A 17878-nucleotide genomic window follows, 5' to 3' on the forward strand; every position below is an offset into this window, starting at 1 on the left:
CAGTGGCAGCAACAAACAGTAAGATTCAAACACCAGGAAGCACTGTCTCCAGAGATGTATATTCCAAAGGATTTTTCGTCTGACACAACTCCAGCGGGAGGCATTTTGATAGGCATCATCAGAAGTTTATCCCAGAAAGTTTTCGCCTGACAAGATTCCAACAATCATCCACCGGTTCCGGGAAAAACGCTATAATATGCTAAAGAAGAGCCCCTTCCAGAGCCCGAAAAACTGTATAAAACAGACCCCTTGGAAATGATCTTTGGAGACCCATGGGGTCTTTGGTACTATAGAAACCAAATCCTGATCCTCCCCAACCCTGATCGCCTGGCTCAGAGTCAAATCGCTTGTGGCTTTTTCCAAATTTATACTTTTGATTACCTAATAAAATCCTTAACTATTAAACCGGAGTACTGATTTATAGCACATGGACCAAGCCTTTGTCGCTGCGCTGCCCCAGCCCCAGCCCCGTACTCACTGGTGCAGGCGGCGGCCGGCGGGTCGAAGTCTGCCCGGTAGTAGCCGTTGCGGCAGGCGCAGAGCGGAGAGGCCTCGGCGGTGGAGCGGCTGTTCGGGGGGCACGGCACGCACAGCCCCGCGCCCTGGCTGGCCTTGAACGTCCCTGCGGGGCAGGCTGCAAGAGAGAGAGCACAGCAGCTGGGTCCTGAGCTGTTCCAGGACGCAGGGGAAAGCAGGTCCTGTCCTTGGAATGGGGTGGAAAGGAAGGAGAGGAGAGGCAGAAAAGCTTCACGCTTGTAAATGGGGTGGCACATTCCCATGAATCTGGGATGGCCAAAATTTTCCATGTTGGCTATGGATTATTCCTGAAGCCACTAGACAAACACTGCAACCAGATGGCAACAATCTTTAGCCAGGCAGAGCAAGGAGGCTGCAGTAGCTGCTTTGCTCCTTACTGCTTGTACCCAGGCAGGAGGATGGCAGGGGGCTGTGAGACCCCCATCCCCAGCAGCACCCGTGGGAGGACATGGGCAAGCAGGGGCAGGACAGCACTTCTCCTGATCAGTCCCTTTCCACCACCCCCAACAGCCTGGCTCAGGTCCCACAGCTCTTTTTCCAAGCAAAATTTAAATATTTAATTAAAAAGTCGGCGTGACACCCATGACAGTGTGTTATGGGTCCATCCTGTTCATCCCTCGCAGCCTGGGGCTGGAGCTTCCCAGCCTCCGAGTTCATTCAAGCAGGAAATGGCATCTAATTCATAACAGAGAAGATGTTCCAGTTACAGCGAGGGTTTAATCAGACACAGGGGAGGTTTCATTAATCAACCATCTCGCTGCTCTGTGGAGAGAGGACGAGGATGGAGTGACAGGGATGGGGTCCCTCATCTCCGCCCCACCCCACCCATCCTCAGCAATGGGCACTGATGAATGGATGCTCATCCATCCCTGACATCCAACAAAATCTGACGGAACCAAAGGCTGCAGAAGGGAATATCTGCATTTTGGCACATGTACCCAAGGGATCAGACTTCCATCCAGGCCAGGAGAGACTGTTCCTGACCTCACACCAGGGTGGTGGCAGCGCTGTCCCTGTGATGCCATCTCCCCCACGGCACAGCTTTGCAGAGAAACACCCGATGCGTCTCATAAACACGGCGATGATTGAGATAATGGAAAGTGCCTCTTAGCCCCTGTCTGCTGCATCAGGATATGAGGCATCTCCTAGCAGCCATGAAGAGGAAATTAATAGGAGCAAGCAGGAGTAACCACTTTGATGCAATTTCCTTGGGAGATAGTGGACCATCTAATCTTTATTGGAGCCCTTTAACCTGTCATTCAAAACTCATGAAGGCCTCCTGCTCACACAGCCTTCCCAGATATTAACAGATGATAGAAAAGAATAAATCAAAACAATATTTTACAATTTTATTATTCAGAAGATTCCCCCCGCCCAGCCTGAGGCACACAGCTGGCTGCAATGAACTGTCCCTTTCCAGTGGCCCTGACAGCTGGGTGGGGACGTGGCATTCCAGAGGAGCCAGCCACCATCTCCCACTGCCCTTCCTCTTCCCCATCAGGGGAGGACTGCCGAGTCCTCCACATCCCACCACAGCCATCTCATGCACATGGCATCTTAAGGAAGCACTCAGGGCTATAATCCAGCACCTCATGTGGTGGGCAGTGAGACACAGGGTCACCATGCAGTCCAGAAGGTTTGAGGGGACCTTCAGGATGCTCCACAGCAGAAGGCAGAGGGATGCAGGCCCTTCCCCAATACACACACAGCCCTATTCCCAAAACAGCACAAGGAGGCCTTCAGGATGCTCCACAGCAGAAGGCAGAGGGATGCAGACCCTTCCCCAATACACACATAGCCCTATTCCCAAAACACAAGGAGGGACAGAGCTACACAGACACACAGGGCAGGAGACAAATGGACACCAAGGTTTTGAGTGTATCTCCAGCTCCTCACCTCTCCCTCCCCACCATGTCCCAGCAGCCTCATGCTCCCACAGGAAGGGGGAGCATCCATGAGACATGCAAAGGGGGACACGTGGGCTCTGGAGCTGCAGGATGTGTCAGAACACACCTGAAACATGCCAGATTCTTTGGAGGAGCAGGAAGAGGAGGGCAGTGGAACCAGGGAACAGCTACCTGTGTTTTAATGGAAGAGGATGGAGGAGGGAAGGAGGATGATGAGAGGATTGCAGTGCTACGAACAAGCCTCAGTTCAAAGCTTGAGGGCATGTTGGTGGGTTGGTTGAAGAGGTTTGTTAATGTTTAATTACAATTAATCTGAGTGATGCTTTGTCAAAACACCTGAACATGGCACCCTGAACCCCAGTGTCCACAGGTTTCCGTTATCACTTTGCTTATCCACAAATTCCTGTAATCTTCAGGCACGTGGCTCTTAATTGCTATTATTACCAATTAGCTTTTCTCTCCTGTAATTACACTGTGCTTGCCTAAAGCCTCCCACAGTTTCAGGGAGGTGGATGCCTTCTCCTCCTGCCCAAATATGCTGTGGGTGCAGCACTCCCCTCTGGCTGCTGCCTGTGTGTCCCCTCTCTCTGGGGGAGCTGAACCATGAACCTCACACTGAAAACACAGCACAAACCCCCAGGGCCCTGCAATGCCATGGTGGGATCCATAATCCTTCACATGGCAAACTTACAGTCCAAGTGCAGGGCTCAGATGGAGGACTCGAGCCCAGGAGGGAGCAATAAATCACCCCACTAATGGCCAGAGCAACATTTGCCCTAATTTAAGGGCTGCTCCAAGAGCTGGCAAGGTCTGCATCCATGATAGTGTGTCAGAAAAGTGCAGGATGAGCCTCTGCCTCAGCTTTCCCTGTGGGAAGGGGCTTTTTCTGCCAGTGTCCAGGCTATGGCACAGCCTGCATCTCTTCAGCCCAGAGGAGAATTAATTGATTGTTGATTATGGGGGCTGGATAAGATTAATGATGTGCTTAACTATCCATTTCCTCACATTTAGGCACCAGGGGTGTGTTTGTAAATGCTGAGGCACAGAGCTCCTCCATGCTGCTCAGCAGGGAGGATGCTCAGCACTTAACCCCCCCACAATCCAAAGCTGCCCACGGATCCATCATCCTGCCTGCACACCAGGAATGTTGCACATCCCAGGTGTCAGATTGCCAGCAGGACTCCTCTTTCAGGGCTGACACGTCTGGGGGTGGGAGAGAACATCATTGAGGGGCTGGTGAAACTCAGGCTTCTTGCAGCGAGATGTCAGCAGTGGAAGTTCAGGGGAAAATAGCTGAAAGTCACTGTCACAGCCAAGGGGTGATTGTAAGGACGTGGCCACAGGGCTGGATACAACTGGGACTCCCAGCCAGAGCTGAACCTCTCCTATCCCCCCTCAAAGGCTCAGAGGAGGGTCACATCTCTCTCACAAGGCAAACACTCAGTGAAGGCACCACAAAGCTGTGTCCCCACTGCCACCTCACTCTGCAGCTCCCACAATCACAGAATCTGGGAATCACAGGACCTCAGAATCTGAGAACAACAGAATGACAGAATCTGGGAATCACAGAACCTCAGAATCTGAGAATAACAATTACAGAGCCACAGACTCTAGGAGTCACAGAACCTGAGAATGCCAAAACCACGCAATCACAGAACCACAAATATGCTGAGTTGGAAGGGATCCCCAAGGATCATCAATCCAGCTCCTGGCTCTGCATAGACACCAGAACAATCCCACCCTGTGCATCCCTGAGAGCACTGTCCAAATGCTCCTGGAGCTCTGGCAGCCTTGGGGCTGTGCCCATTCCCTGGGGAGCCTGGGCAGTGCCCAGCAGCAGGATGGATTATGGAAGCACTCGTGGCACACAGAAGCACTGTGAGAGTTTTTCACTGCTAAACACTCTCCTGTATCCTGCATCATTGTATTCCAGGTGCCAGGAGTCCTAGAAGGAGCCAGAGATAAGCAGGATCTCTCAGCTCATCCATCCCTGCTCCTGCCCGAGGCAAGCCACCATCACAGCCTCTGTGGAAAGGGTGCAAGTGTGGGGATATTCAAGCATGGGGGTATCCAAGCGTTTCACTCTCAAACTAAATCCTCTCAGTTAGCACCTGGAACTTGCACTTTTTAATTACTCTCTCAGGGAAGCTTAAGTCAAAAGAGGAAAAAAAAAGAAAAAAAAAGAAAGGAACAGAGAAAGGAGACATTGCCTCTATGCCTCTACATTAACTTGCTCTAAAGCTCCCTGGGGATGCAGAGTGGCATTTTTCCTTCTCAGATTTTAAAATAGGAGCTTCTCCAAGGAATTACAGATTCAGCAGCGACTCAGAGAGCCCTGACCTGCCCCAAACCTCACCAGCACCCAGCAAACCAAGTCAGCAGTGCCTCGTCCATCCCACACCCCTCTGTCCCTGCTGTGGCAGAGGTAACCCCATTTTCCAGGTATCCCAAATTCATGCTTGATTTGGGTTCCCTTTTGGGTCCAGGGCAATCCCAGTGTCTTTGAGCACACCTGTGGCACTCTGGCACAGCAGGTGATGAAAAGCTGTGTTAGAAGCAGCAGTGCTGCACGAGATGATGCCCTCAAGCAAGCTGGAGGTGTGGAGAGCACTGTCAGGTGCAAAGGCACTAAAGAGCCTGGATGATCCAGCCTTGCTCCAAAAAAGACATGTGGAAGCACCTACCAGCACCCCTGGGAGATGGGCAGCAGGGTTTGAGGACAGCACAGGTCAGGAAAAAGAGGAGAAACTGTGGATCATTGCATTTGCAGCCTGCCAGAAAGAGATTCAAGGCCCCACTTTCTGCTAACAGTAATTTATCTCTAAGAAAAAATACTGGTGCCTCAACCCAACACCTTGTGCACAAGGCTCATAATTTTTTGATGAAACTCCCCAAAAAAAGGGAGGAGATGTTTTCTAGAAACCCCTTGTGCATTTTGTAGACACCATCAACACCGAATCTATCTTTAAATACATTAAAAAATAAAATAAGGAGAAAAAATCAGTTTTCAGCCTTCAAACTGGTTAGCCCCAGAGTGGGGTGCTTTAAAATGCTCTCCTTGCCATGCTGCTGTCACCCAGAGTGGCCAAGATGCCAGCTAGGACACCCTCCCAGACACTGCCAGCTGAGAGACACCATCCACGCAAACAAGCACCCACATGAAATCGTGTGCTACAGCAAGAGTCATCGAGAGGATGCTGTGACTACAGGGGCAGGCACCTGGCACGGCTTCCCAGGGCTCCTGCTTGCCCCCCGGGGCAGTGCCAGGGGCACTGCTGACACCGTGTTCCCTGGGGACCCCGAGCTGCCACCCAGCCCGTGCATGTGGGCTTCAGTGCTTTGGTAGGATGATGACACAGGCAGCAGGTGGGGGGAGAAAGCAGCAGAATTGGGCAGGTTGTCACTCACAGGCAGGGGCTGTCATCTCCCACCTTCAAAGGGTGACAAGGGCGCTGCTTTCCCAGCCTGCTTTCATCTCCCTCGTTATCCTCCCTGCACACATCCAGGCAGGGAGCAGGCACGTGGTGCCAGAGGTTTAATTGCATCCCTGCACGGTGCTCTCCTGTCATCCCTTCCCTCCTGCCTCTCTGTTGAGGACGGGGCTGGCAGGTTGTTTTGTGAGGATTTTGCCCCCATACCTACTTCATAATGATCTGGTTGCCTTTATTATACTAAGCCAGGTGTTTCTCCAGGAACATCTCAGCCCAGCACAGCCACAGGGAGCCCAGCAGGCAGCCAGCAGTGCCAGGGGGGCTCTGCCATGCCACCCTCCATCAGGCATCCACTAATTAATCCTGAGAGCCTTCCATACTGGCAGCAATGCCAAGCCAGGAGAGCTGGGAGGGTACCTGCATCCTGCCTTCCTGACCATGCCAAGAAAGGCGACTCAGCCCTAAAACATCCCATCAGCCACCAAATCCCAGCATCCAGGCCTCAGCATAGGGAGCAGAGCATGACCCAGGTGGAGGAACAGGGAAGCACAAGCACTCCAGCCCTGAAGTATCCTCCTGCTCCCAAAGGAGGGAGCTCAGCACAGGACCCCAAACCACGCCAGAAACCAGAACACATGGGGACAGAACAGCCCAGCAGAGCTTTGTCCCCATATCCTTGTCCCAAGCCCTCTTTTTGGTGCAAATTTCACCATTTTGTAGCCAAACACACAAATTTTGCATCACTCAGACATGCTCCTGCCTCGGGGCCATCCGAATTACAAACAGCACCTGCCCCATTGTGTTCCCTTCTTTCAGCACTGCCTAGGCAGAAACTCATGAGATAAACTCATGAGATAAACATGAGCTTCCCAGCATCGGGGCTGGCATCCTGCAGGCACGGGCTCCGTCTTCTCCCTGCTCCGCGTGATGCAGCTGCTTAATTAAACCAGTGCTCTGCCTCGGGAGGAATAGGCTTAGATCCGCCCTGGGACACATGTAAATTAAAGTCAGAGCCGGCCTGCCATGGTTTATTCATGGAGGGAAGTAAAATTCAATGTGGTTTTACCTTTCTCAGGGTTTTTTTTTCTCTGCTTTTCTTCTCATGGATGAGAAACAAATTGGAGCCAGGCAGGATTTCTAAGGTGCTTGCAGAGTAGGGAGCTGTGCAAAGCATATTGGAGGCAAAAGGAGTGGATGCATGCCTGTTCACCTCTCCCAAAATCCCACCCCTCACCCCAGAGGAGCAAATACCTGGTTGATGGAGCGAGGTGCTCACAGACTGAAATGCTCACCAGAGTAAGTCCCAAGTGCTTCACTGGAAGCAAAATGCAGTCCATGCTCACCCAGAAGCAGTTTTCCTCCAGAAAGGCTTACTTGGAAAAATTAAGGGTCTCTGGATGGAAGGGAGCTTCAAGACCAACTGTTTAGGTGACATCATGGCCCTAAACAAGGAGTTTAAGCCTCAAGCAGGGCATGGAAGCAGCTGGTTGAGGCTCCCACGTGCCTGGCTGCTCACTGCCTGCAGCACCCCAACAGATCCATGCTCACCCATTTAATCACCACTCTGGGCTCCACTCTCTCCGTTTTTCACGGTTGGGAGGATTTTGAAGGTCTGAAGAGAAAATCTGTCCCAGATGGATGGGAAGAGAAGAGCAGGCACGCCCTGGGCAGATGGTGCCATGGGGCTGCCAGCTTGCCACGGAGCAGGGAACTCACTTCACTCTCCAGAACAGCCAGAGGGGGAAGAAACCCAACACTTGTCATGGTCACTTTTCCAAATCACTGTTCTCCCACTCAGGTTTTTTTCTGTCTTAGTTTCCACTTGACTCCAGGCTCACTGCCCAGTCCCATGCCAGAGCTCCCTGACCACAGCTCCACTTCCTCACCATAAACCAGCCACTTTGAGTGATTAAACTGAATAAATTAATCAAACTCCATACAATTCACACACATACACAGGGAGGTTCACAGCAGACACGTGGCCATGGCAGTACCAGGCACAGGCAGCTCCTCATCATCCTCACTGCCCCAGCTCATTATTCTGAGTCCACAAATGAAAGGGGGATGAAGTTGTCATCAAGGATTTGATGCTATTTAACCTCCTCATATTCTTCTTTAAAAACAGATTTAGCAGCTGCAGCCTGACACAGGCTCTTCCCTCTGGCATCCCTGCAAGCAGGAGCTTCCAGTGCCTAAAGGGGCTCCAAGGGCCTGGAGCAACAGGGCAAGGGGGAAGGGCTTTACATGGACAGAGGACAAGGTTAGACTGGATATTGGAAAGATTAAGTCAAAAGAGGAGGCTCTGGCACAGGCTGCCCAGAGAAGCTGTGGCTGCCCCATCCCTGGAAGTGTCCAAGGCCAGCGCCCCACCACCATCTGTCACCCACAATGAACCTCATAACAAGTCTGGAGTAAAAATATGGGGGACTGAGATTCAGGACTGAGATTGGACTTATGTTCCAAAATCACAGCCCCCAGAGATGCTCTACCCCCAGTCCAGGCATCAGGCTCCACGGAGAAATATTTTTTCCCCCTCATGAATCACAGCAATGTTAAACTTCAGAGTTGCTAGACACAGACTGGGAGATCCAATGCTTCCATGTGCCACCAACCCAGGACATCGTGTTCACCCCTCAATGCCTGCATGAGCTGTTGAGCTACCTCATCCACAGGGAAGTGAAAGGGCACAAAAATTCCTGAAGGATCTCCAGGAGAAGCTCTTCCCCCAGGTACAGAGGTGCTGGCAGGGGCTGTGGTTAGAAGCCCCTGAAAAAGATGCATCTTTCCTTTGCAACTAGGGATTTTGGGAACCACCGATGTCACTCCATAATTCCAGCCCCTCTTCTGACTGGGAAATTGGGGTGGCATCGCACTGGGCTCCCCAAATCACAGTCCCCTCCTGGCTGGGAAGCAAACTTCTCCCATCCCTAACAGAAACTAATTAAGCACCTCTTCCTCCTCCTCCAGCTCATGCCACGCAGTGTCCCCTCTATCTAGAGAACATCAAGTGCTCATTAATTACGTCTGAAGTGGTTCCTCATTAGTGCTGACACCGCAAAGGAAGAGTCACCCCAGGATGGGGCTGGGGAAAGTTTCAGCCACAGGGCCAGGCAGGGGACATGGGGACACACAGCTTCCCCGTGTCCCTGCCACAGCGCTGCAGGACATCGTGCCTTGGGTCACACTGGGGTGGGGAGATGTCCCAGCATGGAGCAGGACATTGGTGAGCCCTGGGGGCTGTGGTTTGGCTGACTGCTCAAGGACTATGCCCAGGAATAGAATTGCTATGGGAGGACATCCCAACCAAGGCACATTCCTCATCCACCCCAAGAGCACCATGCAAGGAATTAATTAGAAAAACAATTAAGAGAGCTTCCCAATGAATATTTATAGCAGAGCAAGCCATAATTACTGTTCCTGGGAGGAAAGGCGCCCTCCTACCCAGCTGCAGACAGGAGAGAGGACACACAGCACCAACAAGGGTGGCACCTTTGAAAAGCCCTTCCAGCCAAACCATTCCATGATTCCCACACTGGGTCACCCCTATGCCACAGTGGGAAGGCCAAGCAACCTGCTCTAGAGCTCCTGGACAGGAAAGGACCTCCTGCAAGCAATGTGAACACTCTGACACTGCCCATTTTGGTGCCAACACTGGGGACAGGACAGATGCCCAGAGCTGCAGGGTGGAACAACACTCACTGACCCCACCTTTGAGCCCAGACAGCTTCCCCCTGCCTAAATTTCCACCTGTGTCTATGCTGGTGATAGCAACAAGCAGGCACAAAGGAGTGGTCTCCTCCATCCTCAACATCTGTTACACATAAGTCAAAGCCACCTGAGATTGCAGGGATTTACTGTACATAGGCAGCTCTGGAAGCTTTTCTTAGCTGTGAAACATAATTTGCACCTTGGGCTCTCTAAGAATAAGTTGCCTTCAATAATAACACACGATTAAGAGCTCAGGAGCAGATCCGATGTGAAGCAGGAGATCTGTGATAATCCCAGGTCTCTCCTGTCACCCCCCTCCAGCACTGCCACCCTTGCTTGCCTGGAGCGCTGAAACAGATGTCCATGGCAGAACCAGGAGATTTGGGTTTAGCCAGAGAATGACAGTCCCTGGAAACACCCAGAGAACCTTTCTGCCATGTCCAGAACCATTTCAAATTCCCTGTTTTGTATCAGTGCAAAACCCACAAACATCAAAGTAATCCCTGCTTGTGAGGAGGGTGACCAGGTCCCTCTGCACCATGGACAGGACGCATGCCAGTGAGCACCAATCCCCACCAAAGCTATGTCCAGGGCCAGGGCAGATCTGTTGAACCTGCATGCAATATGTACTATAATGAAGTACAAAATAAAAAATAAAAGCGTAAGTCAATATCATGTCTCTCCTCAAGGGCAATTTCCTCTCTGGGCTGCAGACCCAGCAAAGCTGCTTGAGCCAGGATAGAAATTCAATTCATAATTCCCCCTGTATATAATTTTCCAGGATGCCCCTGCTTTTACAGACAAGTTTTAGGCAGCAAAGTCCAAAGACCAGACGTGAGGTTGGAGCTCTCCACCTTCATCTTGGCACACAGTTCTGTGCTCCACAACCCTCCCCCAGAACAGCAAGGCAATGGCCATGATGCACAGAGTATCATCATATCATTTCAGAAGGCTTCAACCCATACACAGTAACATCAGATCACTTCAGAAGGCTCCAAGCTCTGCCCTTCTTGTTCTTTAGCCCAGCCTTTTATCCCCTCACTTTCACACACTGCCCCTGTGTGCCCTCTGCTCCCTTTGGTGTTGGTCAGTGCCCCTGGGCACTCCATGGCTCATTGCTGTCAGTGCTGCTCACCTGCTGCTCACAGCTGTGCCCACTGGGGATGAGGCTGGGCCAGCCCCATCCCAATCACCACAAACTGTGTGCCTACAGCAGAGCTCTGCCTGCACCCACCAGGGCATCACCCCAGAGAGGCCCCAGGGAGGGAAGGGATGAGACAAGACAAGGACAGCGCTATCCCAGGAATTGCTCCCTGCTGCTGGGAGCCAGCCATGCTCAGGCAGGATGCAGCCACACTGAGAGCACCAAGGTGACCAGCTCCTTCCCCAGCTCACAGCTCTCCTGCCTCAAATCCATTTCATACAATAAACGTGACACAAGCAGATGAGTCCTGGGCTGAACACAAAAACAAAGCAATGAAGCTCCCTCTGTCGCTATAGGACACGAAATAAAACTATGCAGACACTAGAAGCTCCCAGGTAAAAAGAAGGGAAGTTTAATTTCTGACTCCAACATTTACAGACTTTCAAAAGTGACAGTGGATTGAAGGATAAAAATGCCACTTCTCCAATGACACTGGACAAACCGACAGTCCATCAAATTTCTCCTCCTTCAGAGAAGAATGTAAAACTGTAATTATTTACATAAAACTGTGTGAGAAAGTTCGCTACAAGAATGCAAACATCAGAAGATTTGGAAGAACTTAGAAGAATAGGACGACATCCCTCCATGCCATTAATGAAATTTTCATGGCTGCTGCTGGAGCCTAGGGTGGGAGAACAGCAATTCCCCACCCTGGGATGGGTGCAGAACTTAATTTGGGGTGCCCACAGCTCTGGTCTGATGCTCCCACAGCACAGGCACGGAGGCTCCTTGGCCGTGAGAGCTGCGCTGGCTGAAGACGGATGGGTTTTCCCATGGCTCCTCCAAGGGGCTGTTTGAGAGCGCGAGCGATGCTTTGATTTAATCACCCCGCTCCTCTCTCCACGCATCCTCTGCCATCTGAGGCACCAGGCGTGACAAATGACCGCTTGTACCACGCTCGGAGCTGACACCCACGGCACCGCTCCGTTTGTCACCATCCGAGCGCACGGCGGGGCTCCAGAGGGGAGCAAATTAAAACCTCGCTATCTGCACTGATTGCTTTTCCCTCATCCCAGCGGGCTCCATCCTTCCTCAGCACTGTCCCAGCTGGCACATCCAACCCACACAAACCACCTTAGACAGCCACGGCAACTCATTCCGCCTGGTCCACGGGTTTTTCACCACTCTGGGTCTCTCACTTATTAAAACATCATCAGTGAAGGGCTGTTTCCCCAAACAGGGGTTGCAGGAGACCCACAAAACCCAACTGCAGCCCAACCCAGCTTCCAAAAGATGCCTTGCTCAGGGGAGTGGTGATCAGTTATCTCATGGCTTGAGGGGGAAAATCCATTATCACCATCATCATCATCATTATTATTATTATTATTATTATTATTATTATTATTATTATTATTATTACTATAGAAGCACGGAATCATTAGGTTGGAAAAGCCCTCCAAGGTCATTGACTCCTAACATTAACCCAGCACTGCCAAGGCCACCACTAAACCATGTCCCCAAGTGCCACATCTACACAGCTTTCAAACACTTCCAGGGATAGTTATTCCATCACTTCCCTGGGCAGCCTGTTTCAGGGTTTGGCAGCCCTTTTGGTGAAGAAATTTTCCATAATTCCCAATCTAAACCTCTTGAGGCCATTTCCTCTCATTCTGTCCCTGTTCCCAGGGAGCAGAGCCCGACCCCCTCAGCTGTCCCCTCCTGTAAGGAGTTGTGCAGAGCCAGAAGCTTCCCCTGAGCCTCCTTTTCTCCAGGCTGAGTTCCCCCAGCTCCCTCAGCCTCTCCTGGTGCTCCAGCCCCTTCCCCAGCCAGGGTAGAAAACTCCTTTTTTTTTTTGTTTTAAATTATGACTGTTATTCTGCTGGGAGAAACATTGGCCCCATGGGCTGTAGGGTGCAGCAGAGCCCCAAACACGGGTGAGATTCCCACCCCTTGGCAAGCAAACCGCAGCAAGAAGAGCCATTCCCAAAGGAGATCTCTCGTGACTGTAAAAAAAAAAAAAAACACACAACAAAAAAACAACAACCCAACAAAAAAGCAAAAAGGAAAAAGTTATAGAAAGGCTTTAAAAGCCTCTGGCTGAGTCACTGGGTTTGCCAGGTGCTGGCTATTTGCAAACAAGGGTGAAACAATGCGGGTGCCGGACATGGGCCGGATCTGGCGCTTCCTTGCGGCTCTCCCATTGTCCAGGAGAACAATCCCTGCTCCTGCTGGACAGCAAAGGCAGCAGGGTGAGAGCCAGGTCTCCTGGGCTGGCTGAGTGGAGAAGGCTGGAAAAGATGGGTGGGTTTCACAGCCCACTGCTGCAGGGGTGCTCATGAATGCGCACACATGGAGCTCTGCACCCCAAAATTCCCCAAAAAATTAATTTCTCCAGGCTCTTCAGCTACTACAGGAAGTTTCCTAAATGGATGATTAACAGAACAAGGGTTTGGAAGCAGTTTTATGCCTCCATTTGCAAACAGTCACAAGGAAAGACCCTTAGGTGAGTGGGAAAATCAAAGGAGGATTTTTCTTCCTGTTTTGAGGCTGGAATCAATGTTATTAACACTCAGAAGTTCTCATGGTAGGGAAGAAAAATACATATATGGCCCACTAAACAATTTAAGGAGGAAAAAAATTGATAAACGGGAAAAAAAGCCATAGATGGAAGCTAATCCCTAATCCCTCTGAGGTCACTGCTGCAACAGTCCAGCTTGGGAATCCCAACCCTGCAATGCTCACTTGGCCCCCACTCACACCTTGCCTGGGGTATTTTCTGTGTTTCTCCCTTTTTAATCCTTTAGATGGATCTGGATCACAGGGATGATTTGGGGACAGGGACGGGAGTAGTGGCTGTGGTGCCTAAGCCTCTTCCCCCACAGCAGCCATGCCTTGTGGACCCTCCCCATCCCTGTGCTGGGGGAAGGAAAAGGGCCTGAATTCATCAGAGGCACATTTGGGCTAATAATGTCTAATTAAGAGTTTCATTAAAACCCATCACACTCATTAGAAAAAAAGTTAACAAGGTTTTCTGGACACTTTCCTTGCAAAATTATTACGGAGGTTAATGGATGCCTTCACTAAGGCATAATTTAGAAAAAATCACACTTTTTTTTCTTTTTCTCTTTTTTTTTTTTTTTCTTTGTGATTCCACTGTTTCTCCTCCACAGTGTGGCCGTGGTAAAACTGGGCTGCCTGTTCCACCCAGTGGTGGAAGGCGGGAGATCGCTTCCAGGCAAAGGCAAAGCCCCTCCAACAAAGGGGAGCATCCTTCCCTCCCTCCCTCCCTCCCTCCTGCCGGCAGGATTCGGCAGGAGCTGGCAGAGCTGCCACTTCCCAGCACAGCCCGAGCAGGGAGAGAGGCTTGGGCTGATGCAGGATGGGAGAGGGGCAGGAAACTTGATACTGTGCCAAAAAACAAAAACAAAAGGGGAGAGAGAGAGGGAAAGGAGAAGAGAAAATGTTTTGAGCAGTCAGAGGTTTGTGGCTCAGCTAAGCCTGAAATAAAACACCCCCTGGACATCTTTGCTGCCGTTCAGGGTGGAAAGTGCCCCAGCTGCTCTGATTTGGGTCTAAAAGCAGCTTTTGGGATGGTTAGTGGGGTAGTGGGTCACAGGTGCCCAAGCCCCAGGGAGCAGAGGCACAGCAGTGCACAGGGAGGAGGAGATGCACAGCCCCAGCGTGCTGACATTGCCCAGCCGTGGGATACTGGGCAGGAGGAAAGCTTGAAATCCCAATTCTAACCCTCAGGGAAACATTTTGGAAAAACACTTAAATCATCCTGAGCATCACTCCTTTCTACCCAGCTGCCAGGCAGAGACCCCAGTGTGCATCAGCTGTTTGTCCACAGGTTTGGAAAGGTTTGGGAACAAACTGCCTGACCTAAGCCTGGTCCCCAGTAAAGAGCTTCATGAAGTGCTGATGGTTTTTAAGTCCAAATATTTATTTTTTTGTCCCCAGCCCTTGTTCTACCTGGCCTACTCTGGGATGCTGCTGGCCCCGTCCCATGCCCTGCTAAACCAAACCCAAGGGCAGGTGGAAGGAGAGAAGAGCAGGGCAACCACTTTCTTTCTACCTCTTTGTTTTTCCCCTCCTACTTTAGAGGATGAAACCTAAAAAAGATCACTTGTAGGCCTGGAATGAGCTGGAATGAGATGCTGGAGTGGTGGGGAGGAGAGAGGTCAGCACAGAGGCTGGAAAGAAGATGATTTCCAGCCACGGGCAAGTGTATGGACCAGCAGATTGGAGAAGAAATAAAACATTAAGCCATTCTTAAAAGCAAAAAAAAGGGCTCTTTTGCAGTCCCTGCCAATGCCTGGTGTGTTCACCCTGCCCCAGGCATCCAGGCAGCTGGGCATGGAGCTGCAGCACATTGGGATGAGATAAATACAGCTAAAGGCACAGGGAGCAAGGTTCTGTGTCCCCATGACCTCCCTTGCTGCCATTTACCCATGGGACAAAACCAACATCACCTTCATCACCAAAGAAAACCTCTCCTGGGCACCCCAAAATGGTGCAGGGGCATCAGGCTGGACCATGGAGCAGGGAAAAGGCAGAAAAGGGCACAGCCAGAGCCCAAAAATTCCCAGTTCTCAATACAAGCAACAATTTCATTGTGAAAATTTGACAATTCCCTTGTTCTAAGCGATAGCAAATTGTTCTACTACTAATTGCAAAACGCTTGCAATTATTTTAAAAAATCACTTTATAACTCACATTGTTTCCAATCTCCTGTGATGGATAAGGAGAGGGAATCAATAATTATCCCCAGGGCTGCTCGGCAGGAGGGGAGGATAACAGGGGAGCCAGCATGGAGCTGCTCACTCCTCAACATTCAAGGTCGGACCTGCCCCTCCCGCTGCTCCTCTCCCGGATCCATTCCTCCACACAAAAGGCAGAAGGGAAGGACAAACAAGGCAAGGAGACAGAGAAATCAAAGGGATGAAGGAGATCAGGATAAACCCACACAGAGCTTTGGCAAAGGCAGGGCAGAGCCCAGCACATCGGTCAGCAGGTGAGGAAGGATGGGGACCTGGCTGGAGACAGGATAGGGGAGTGGCTGCTGTGTGGAAAGCCAGGGATGCCTGGCAGCAAGGCTGCTTGATGAGCAGCCTTTTCATTGCAGGCAGTACAGCCCAGCTTTGCTCTTGTTTTGGGGGGTTTATTTTGACTTTTTCCCCCTGCCAGGTCCGATTTCCAGCTGTTGTAGCAGACAGGCCAGCAGCGGCAGATTGAACCCGCCAGCACAGGAATTTGCCAAGAGGGGAAAACTGAAAGTGAGACAAGGCCGGGAAGCAGCAGGACTGCTCTCTCACCCCTTCTTCCTGAGTTTATAAATACAACACAGAAATTCAGCACAAAGGTAGTTCAGTCCCAGACTTTTTCCTTCTCCGTGCACCCAAGTTAGTGCCCGGCACTGGGAAGGTCAGAGAGAAAGCCAGCGTGATTCCAGCAGACAGAAATGCAGTGCCCAGCCCTCAAACTCAAAAGGGATGAAAGCCAAGAGACACAACAGCCAACATTCTAGTGAGGGGTTCCTTTGCCATCATCAGGTTTCAAACACCAGGAGAGAAAGGGTTTAACAGTCTTCCTTGAGGAGAAAAAGCGAAATCCACCCAGCCTGCTCATCCAAGGTTTCCCCCGCCTCCCAGTGATCCCTGCTGCCACCTTCCCTCCCACCTCCTCCCCGGCACCATGATGCATTGCCCCTTGACCACACAAGGAAGCCATAAAGCAGGGCTGAGGGACGGGGCAGAGCAAGACGAATGGATTTAATATCAGCCCGAGGAGAGCGTGGGCTCCCTCGCGCACCAAATGAATTATTCATTTGGGATTCAGGCAGAGCCTGCATCTCACACTGACCCACCGCCCCCACGGGCACAGGGTGTCCAACAGGATGGGCTGGGCAGGCCGCTGGGTTTTGGCATACAGCTGAGAGCTGTGCCAGGGAGTCTGTGCCAAACCAGCCTGCGATGGGAACAAATAACGGGGCTGATCCACAAAGACAATTCCCCTCTCTCCCACGCCCACCCTGGCGCAGTGGTGGTAGCAGCCCCCCATCCCTCTGACCCAAAACAGGAGGATAATCTCCTCAGGGCTCTGAGTACCCCCAACAAAGATGACGTGGTGCTTGTGCCTCCCTCAAGCCATAAGAGCCGCTAAAAGCCGGGATTAATGAATCCCTGAGTGGCCCAAGCTCCACCATCAGCACGAACTCGCTCTGGTCTAATGGCCCCATGGTAGGCACAGCCTTCTTCCCAGTGGAGCGAGGATGAGACAGAGCTGGGGGAGCTAAACAATCCAACCCTATCTTTTTCCCCACCACGCAGGAATTAAGCCTATTTCTTCAGCCTTCAAATAGTGAGGGATTTTCTTTTTTTGGTTTTTTTTTCTCCTTGGCGACAATTCCCACAGGCTTGTTAAGTGTCTCATCTCAGGCTGATGAAGGCTTGGAGCAGATGTCAGGAGTATGTGCTTCCCAGGAGCCAGGGTACAATCCCAGCAGCTTCCCTGCCAGGCACACCAGGCAGAGGAATACAACCCCTTCCGAGAAAACAAAGTCAAACAGAAAACCAAGGAATTTTTATTTCTAGACTTTGCCATGTAACACCTCCTGCCCACCAACCTTCATGGAGGGCAGCAGTGGGCTTAGGTCTTCCCTTGCCAGCCCCGAGGCCCGTGGGGATACAAGGAGGAGCTTCATGGCCAATGAACTACCACGGAGCCAGAGTCCAAGCCAAGGTCAGATTTTTATTCAAAAGCAGTTAATTTTCCAAAATTCAAGATGTTAACCCTGGATCAAGCTTTTAGGAGGGGTTTTAGTGAACTTCCAGGGGATGAGGGATATATAGGATTTGGGTTCCTCAGCAGCATTGATCAGGGCTTTCAGACACACAGGTCTGCATTCAATCCCAGCCTCTTCTCCGTCCTCCTGACAAAGGAACTGGAAAATACTTGGAGCTCTCCTCCACAGACAGCATCTTACTAGCACCCATGTAATCATCAAACAGCACATTCCTGTCATCATAGACGTGCTTGGTGCCATTTAACACCTGCTTGCCCTGCACCCACAGCATACTCTGGTGCCTTTCAGGATCCTACATGCTGCCAGTCTATCTAAAAAGATATTCCTACTCCTTGGAGCTGCCAGG

The 17878-nt window shown here is 51.2% G+C and overlaps 1 protein-coding gene across 1 annotated transcript in view; it reads right to left on the reverse strand.

The window, feature by feature from the left end:
- Nucleotides 1-17878, reverse strand: part of EPHB1 (EPH receptor B1) — a 79340-nt gene that overhangs the window by 30020 nt on the left and 31442 nt on the right. Inside the window, exon 4 of the mRNA XM_041486891.1 lies at nt 479-634. Coding sequence (XP_041342825.1) covers nt 479-634 — 156 coding nt within the window. The remainder of the gene's footprint in view (nt 1-478; nt 635-17878) is intronic.

The sequence above is a fragment of the Pyrgilauda ruficollis genome, unplaced genomic scaffold, assembly GCF_017590135.1.
Source record: "Pyrgilauda ruficollis isolate IOZ18807 unplaced genomic scaffold, ASM1759013v1 scaffold79, whole genome shotgun sequence".
NCBI classification, from domain to species: Eukaryota; Metazoa; Chordata; class Aves; order Passeriformes; family Passeridae; genus Pyrgilauda; species Pyrgilauda ruficollis.